The following is a 7,923-nucleotide window of genomic DNA, read 5'->3' as shown; positions in this document are numbered from 1 at the left end:
CAAACTTTGACCCCGGTGCGCACACAATATATCACTACATAAAGGAAAATGAACATATCTCCACCAGGGGGGGGGGGCAGTTGAACCGAGTAGCTCGCGAGCTACTTGGGCTTGATTCAATGCGAGCAGATGCTCTATTCGCGAAATCTCAAGCAGATCATGAGTTCAAGTCATGATCAAAGCTTGGAAAAGAAATCAAGTAGTTTTGCGCTTGACTCGATTAACTTGCGAATTGCAAAAAACTTGTTTTGTCATTTGAGCACAATGAAGCTTGAAACTCGGTCGCTCGATTGAAGCTCCCGTGACAAATTAATTACCCTAAAACAAACAAAATCAATTACAACACTCAAAAAATCCCTAATTTCATCTATGTTTTCTCGGCCATTGTTATTGACTCCATTTTTACATATATGTTATTGCTTGGGAATTGAAAATCAGCCATTGTTTAAGGATGTTCAATTGATTTGTTCAACTGTATTTGGAGCTTGGAATATTCATTTGGGCATTTTCAGGATTCCCAAAAATCTAGTTCAATTGATTTTTCGTGCTTTTCAGGATGGTCAATCTATATCAATTGATTTTTCATGCTTTTCTTGGTTTGCTTTAAACACAAAAATAATGGAGTCCAGTTTCATAATCTGATCTAATAGACAAAGGATTGGAGCCGAGCCGAGCTGAGCCAAGCTAAGCTCAAGCCAAGCTAAGCTCAAGCCAAGCTTTATTCTCATGAGCTCGAGCTCGAGCACCTCTCACCCAAAATCAAGTTGAGCTCGAGCAAACCACTACTTGAGTTGGCCTGGCTCGACTGCACCCCTAAGTATGAGTAGAGACAATCTTTTTTATTTCAAAATATAGTGTTGGTTACATCCTCATTGCTCGAACATGCCATTTACAATTGACTAAATCCTTGCATACAACCTCAAAGTGATCATTGGTCGATTGAGACACCCTATGCTCAAAATTATGTAGTAAACCAAGCCAACCCAATCTATCTTTTGTCTCGTGCTTTGTATTGAAAACCACTTCTACCTAGATATCATAATCTTGAGTGGTTGACACAACATCTAAAGCCACCAAAAAATATCCTAGAATAGACACTCTTTGTATATTACTACTGTAAAGCTTTGTAGCGAATGATCGAACTCCTGTTATGCCGATTGGTCTAAGCGTACTTTGTGGTTGGCATGTTGATCGAGACTCAAGTAACACACGAATGTTTGTTGCCTTTTCCTCTTCAATAGTGATGTTTTGTGTTAGCATCATTATTCCAACACCTTGATCATTCTCCATATCCTTCGTCCCAGTATTCAAATCATCCAATCTTGGGTCATTTTCATATTCTTTTGCACCCATGTTTACTTTTAGTTCGGGATGCTAGATATAGTCGGATACAATATGTTTTGCAACCCTACTTACATCAATGTCCAGATTAATGCCTAATTGATTTAGAATTGGATACCGTTGCATATCTGAAGGTGCCCTATTTTTACGGTTGCTACCAAAAGCTGAGAATGACGGTGCATCCACCGTTGAAACATGCAATGGAAGGTATCTCATAGGCTTTTCCATTTGCGTGTCAATGAAGAGTGCAAGATCATTATCATTCTCGATTATTTGTATGGGATAATAATCATCAGTAGTCATGTACTTCACGTTCAACTTTAAATTATATCGGCTCCTATTAAGTGTAGTTCTTCATGTAACAACTTCGAAAGGTCTTTGTAGTCCATATGTTTAGGTATTCTAAGTGCTTTCATATTTTTGTGAACCATTATTCTAAATCTCCTAACATCATCCATACTTAACAACAATAAAAGCCAAGAACCTCATTTTTCTGAAAAAAAAAAAAAAAAAAAAAAAAACCATTGATTCATCACGATTGATATGTGTCTAATAGGGGGTACCGGTCATTTGGACATAACTAAGGTTGACTGACACTCTCCAATATCCCCTATTAGTCTCATATCAGTCACTGTAATGTTCGACACCTGTTTAATAAGGGGTATCAGATAGATATCGTCTTTAACGTCTAGATCATTTTTGACGGATATGTTCGACATGTCTGAAACCCCATATCGATTCACATAAAAAAAAATGTTCAAAACTATCCATTTTCATCATGCCCACAGAAATGTAAATTCAATTAATGTATGCGAACAACTATCTAGCCAAAGATAGCTTTATTTACATGTTTACTAAACATACATTTGACAAGTTACAAAAAATTAAATGTTTACAAGTTTCTATTAAAAATTGGGTTTGGCTAGATAGGGAGACACTTTACACTTTTAGGCTAGTTTTCAATTCACACCCCAAATTAGGGTAAAATAATATAATTTTACAAATTTTTTAGATATATTCTTATTATGGTGGTGTTAGATATATTTTTCAATTGTTTATTTTATTGTCTAGGGTTATATGCGGATAGTCATCCTCTTATGCGGATGTTTTGAAATTTTTAATGTGAGGATCAGAGATAAATGTCCAATCGTTCACTTCACAAACTCTGAAATTAAAAGCCAGCAACTAGATGCTGATCTTTGGTTCACATGTCAAAACTTCAAGATTTTCATACCTAAGAATTTTCCTATATATAGATGGGATATATGATTACAATCATTGTGGTATCAAAACCGACATGTATCATTTATATGAAAATAAGAACAATTTTTTCTATCATCTTTTTTGTCATGAGCAAAGTGTACCATTTACATGACTCCATAGTTTATTAAAAAGTATTCTTTGTAATAAACATTTATAAGAAACTTATAATAAAATTTTGATTTTTTATTAAATTAAGTAAATTCTGACAATCCATATCTACTTGTATATTTATTTAAGAGAATTTCCAAAAATTAAACTCAAAGTTAAAACTTGATTAAATAATAGACGGTAAAATCTACGGTCACAAATGCGGGGTCGAATCTAGTGATGTGAGCCACTGGCAGCCTAATGGACCTACGAGGAAAATTGTGAAGATCGTGGAGGCTTGGGACAGAATAATGTCGGAATGTTGTGGTTTGAGAGTGAAATGCTAGAGCTAAAGGGCGATCTCTCTCATGAGCGGGTTTGTCTCTGTTTATATAATGAATCCAGAGGGTTAGAATCCCAAGAGGATCCTGAGTCCTGTCTCGTGGGGGAATTCCCCCCTAGAAAGATATATGATCCTTTGCCTTTATCGGATCAGACTCACCAATTTGAGTAAGAGTCTAGATCTCACCAGAAGAGGAAGCAGAATTGGATTCTGATTCTCTGTTTATCGGACTGCTGTGGGCTAATGGGCCGGAACCCAGTCAAGCTTAATTTGTAGGATAGCCCAACTCGTAGAGAGGGCAGTTCGCAAAGTAGGTTTAAGCCTAGGCCTAACCAGAATTGGACTAAGGCCTTGGGCCATAACATGTTTACTTTGTTATTGAGCCTCGTCAGGTTCAATACGATTTTTGGCCTATACAGTTGTTATGTGTAAAATTAATTCATGTGATAATCCATTTAATTTAAATAATTTTTTTCATCCCTCTGCTATATATTTATCATGCTTTATTTGACATATCATAAAATGTCGGAATAGAAATGAAAGCGGGTTAAGAATTAATATGTCATTACAAATTTAGTTTTTAAACAAATTGGGGTTTACAATAAAGTTTTTAATAATTCTGCTCTCGCAAAGTATAGTATGCAAAATGTTGTGTCACATTAAGATTAGATGAATGAAAATATAAGGTCAATTCGATTAATTGAAGATAAATGATATGACGATTAATGGATAATGCGACATCACTTTGTATTCTTAATTTTGTATACATTATTTATAAAAGTAACACCGCTCTAAAGATTTTTTGCTGCACAAATAACACCATTTTTTTTTTTTTTTTTTTGTGAAATCTATTTCCATAAAAATTGAACCGCATGGGCTTTAACTGATTGAAACTTTAGAATTGAATCACAAAGCCCAAATAAACAGACGTCAAACCAGCCGCCTAAACCTGCAGAAATTCTAAATTGACACTACAGTGACCAAACTAAACCCCAGGACCCTAGCAAGTAGCAACCGTGTGAAACCATGGCACAGTTCCCTTCGTAGCAAATGCACAATCTCATACTCAGGAATCAGCTTGTTCTTGATTCCTCAAGCCAAAGGTTTTTTTTTTTTTTTTTAATTGAATGGTCTAAAGTAAATCTGGGTTCTATAAATTTTGTTTTGCTATGGTTTCTTACTTAGTTTCTTACTTATCCAACAGCCCATTCAAAATCTTATCAATCCATTACAGCATCAGGTTATCTTCAAACAAGAGGATTTTGTGGGTTTAAAACTGAGGCTGCTAATGGGGTGGGGTTACAGATGAACCTCCTATTATTCAATACCCGTCATTCAAGGGTTCGAGCCTCCACGATGTCTGCCGTTGCTCGTTTTGACGGACGGTATCGTCCCTTTGGAACCAAAGAGGCAATACATAGATGTAGCCCCGAGTTGTGGTTTGTTAAAGTTGTGTGTACGCTATTAGTTCGTTCTCATTTTTGTTTGGATAGTTGTTTGGGCTATTTGAGTCAGAACTTGACTCCTTTGACATCGTTTGAGGTAATTACACGGTTAGATAACCCGAGATTGGCCGTCAGATTTTTGGAGTTTAGTAGAGTGAACTTGAGTCTTATTCATTCTTTCAAGACTTACCATTTACTTCTAAGATCTTTATGTGAATCGGGTCTGCATGATGTGGCCAAAGTGGTGTTTGATTATATGAGGAGTGATGGGCATTTGCCCAATAGTTCAATGATAGAATTTTTGGTTTTGTCATTTACAAAAGTAGGAAAATTTGATTTTGTCAAGGAATTGCTTTCTCAGCTGCCGTCTGAAAAAATTGCTATGGATACTTTCACGTCTAATAGTTTGTTGAATTGGCTGGTTAAACAGAATAAGGTTAATGAGGCCATTTTCCTGTTTAAAGAGCATTTTAGATTGTACTCTCGACCAGACACTTGGACTTTTAATATTATGATCCGTGGTTTGTGCAGAATAGGAAAAGTTAATAAGGCTTTTGAGATTTTCTGCAATATGGAGAGTTTTGGCTGTTCTCCTGATGTTGTTACATATAACACACTTATAAACGGATTTTGTAGGGTTAATGAGGTAGATAGAGGGCACTGGTTGTTGAAAGAAGTCAAGTTAAGAGATGAAATTTCACCGAACGCTGTGACTTACACGTCAGTCATCTTAGGTTATTGCAAGCTAGGTAAGATGGAGGAGGCTTCTTGTATACGTGATGAGATGATTAATTCTGGTATTCAACCTACAGCAGTAACTTTTAATATTCTTATCGATGGCTTTGGTAAGGTTGGTGACATGGTTTCTGCTGAATCCATGCGTGAGAGGATGCTTTCACTTGGTTATGTTCCTGATGTTGTTACTTTCACTTCCTTAATTGATGGTTATTTTCGAAATGGACAGGTGAAGATGGGTTTAAAGCTGTGGGATGAAATGAATGCAAAAAACATATCCCCAAATGTGTATACTTTTGCCATTCTTATTAATGCTTTGTGCAAGGACAATAGACTAGATGAGGCTCGCAGGTTTTTGAGTCAATTGAAGTGCAGAGATATAGTTCCCAAACCCTTCATGTACAACCCTGTGATTGATGGACTTTGCAAGGCCGGTAATATAGATGAGGCAAATGCAGTTGTGGCAGAAATGGAGGAAAAGAGATGCAAGCCTGATAAAGTAACATTTACTATTCTAATTATTGGGCATTGTATGAAGGGAAGAATGTTGGAGGCTATTAGCATTTTCAATAAGAAGGTGACAATTGGTTGTGGCCCAGATAACATAACTGTAAATTCATTGATATCTTGTCTTTTGAAGGCTGGGATGCCTAATGAAGCCTTTCGCATTATGCAATTGGCATCAGAGGACCTGAACTTGGCTTTTCCATCCTTGAAGAAACCAATGCCTTTGGCAAGTACCGATATTCCAGTGGCTCCTTAAGGTAAAGGATGTCAAACTATTGAACTTGTCATTGTCAACCCATTCAATGAGCAAGGTCTTCACTGTCATGCACCAAGAACCAAATGCAGCATATCAGCTTGGAGTGCTAATGATTTAGCAGTAAGTATTTTATCAGCATTCTTTAGTTTGGCTTAAAACTTCAGTTTCTGCAAATTGACACACTTCCAAACTTTATCAATTCTATTGAACTTGTACATATCTTTTCTTCCTTCTGTATGTTACCTTTAGTAATAAATTTGATTTATTTACAGGAACTTAGCTGTCAATAAGTATATGAATTCTGTCTTTTAATGGTTAGAGAATAATTAGTTATCTTGAATAATCAACTTACGCTTGTTCATCTTATTGTTGTGCTATAATAGTATTGAGGGAGACTTCTTGTTTCAAAATAAGAAGTATTGAACTCTTTTAGTGATTTACTATAATTCTAGTTAAGTAATGTTGGCGTGATCTCCACTGCAATCTTCAAATGCCGGAAATGGGCTTGTACTAGGAGAAAGTTTTGGGTGAGTATCAATAGAAGTCTACCTGTAGAATTGTTGGAGGAGGATGAAGGATTATGTTGAGTTATCAAGTCATATAAGAAGTGACAAAAGTGTTCAAATATGGGTATATATTAAGAGGTCAAAGGTGAAATAATTGTTTCTTATTCATATATCCTGACTTAATGTCCCTTTCAGAACAGCAAGCCCCATTTTCAAGCTGTTGGAAAACAAAGAGAAGTAGACTAAAATTTACTTAGACTATTCTTCCATGGACAGCTAAGTACTGCCTTTGAATAGTTACCAAAATGTGAGTAATTATGTTTCTATCATATATGTAAAGTTTATTTTTGATAGAAGCTGTCAGAACAACATCGGTGCCTGAAACTTTTGGTTACAGCATAGTTAGTATATTTTTAATGCCTTCATAGAATGATGGCAAGGGCTTACTTCCTGGTTCCAATAGTGTGATTAATGTCTTATAGACTATTTTTAAGGAAGTAACACTGAAGTAGTTTCTTCTGCCTTATTCTGTTTCATTGCTGATCGGAGAAATATTGTGCTTTTGGAGGAGAGAAAAATGACTGTGTTTGGTGGAATTGTATTTTTGCTGCTTATCTGGATGGAGTGAATGGGAGGGTCTTTGATGATATGTGCATTGATGATGTGGACTCCTTGCAGAATAGGTTTTATTTAAGCAAATTCGGCTTTAGTTCTTAGTGAATTTCGAATACCGGTCTTAGTATTTTATGATAATTAGGATGAGTTGATTGTGGATTATTTTTTTATTTTTATTTTTTTGACCTTAAAATCCAATGTAAATTTATATAATTGTAGATATCAATAAGTCATTACTCTCTTTCTTGTAAAAAAGATTTTGTGAAGAGTCCTTAGGATTCACTTCCCAACTGTCTATTTAAATAACTATGCAAGCTATCACTGACATCATTATTGATCACATGTGGTAATTTACAACAGGCCTGATAATTAAGGATAGAAACCTGGAAGTGGGGTGCCTGTCCTCTCCATTGTAGCTTCAAATAATGTGATCTGCTGAGGATATGTTAAGTTACTTTTCTTTAATATGATCTTAATGCTTTTCTTGTATCAATGGACTTGCAGACTGGCTGCAAATGGTTGTTTACAACTATCGGTGGAATCATGGACGGTATTAAGTCTTTGCATATTATCAGTCGGCTAGAACTTAGAATACCATCAAAATTGAGAGATTGAAGGCTTATAGATAAAAAATCTGAACTTGGGCCATTACAAGTGGGTGGCTTGGCTTTACAAGTGGATGCAGCAAATGCCTTGGGGAGAAACTAGTATCTTGTTTCAGCGTAGAGAAGATCTTGAAATTGCTACAATTCGCCATCTAGATTACTAATGTGTTCCATCTCCTATGAATGATGATATTTGCTAACGTGAAAGTACAGACTTTAA

At 35.8% G+C, this 7,923-nt stretch overlaps 1 protein-coding gene across 1 annotated transcript; it reads left to right on the top strand.

The window, feature by feature from the left end:
- Positions 1-1,511: 1,511 nt before the first annotated feature.
- LOC116123041 (pentatricopeptide repeat-containing protein At2g06000-like) lies at positions 1,512-5,815 on the top strand (the record flags this gene model as incomplete). The annotated part of the gene is made up of 4 exons (XM_031408828.1): positions 1,512-1,548; positions 4,012-4,137; positions 4,239-5,329; positions 5,444-5,815. Coding segments are annotated over exons 1-4 (1,626 nt in total), but the record flags the coding sequence as incomplete, so codon positions are not given.
- Between the last annotated feature and the right edge of the window lie 2,108 nt (positions 5,816-7,923).

This window comes from Pistacia vera, unplaced genomic scaffold, assembly GCF_008641045.1.
Source record: "Pistacia vera cultivar Batoury unplaced genomic scaffold, PisVer_v2 Contig14, whole genome shotgun sequence".
NCBI lineage: Eukaryota > Viridiplantae > Streptophyta > Magnoliopsida > Sapindales > Anacardiaceae > Pistacia > Pistacia vera.
The sequence above is the reverse complement of the archived record's forward strand: the minus strand, read 5'-3'. Positions and strand labels throughout refer to the sequence as shown.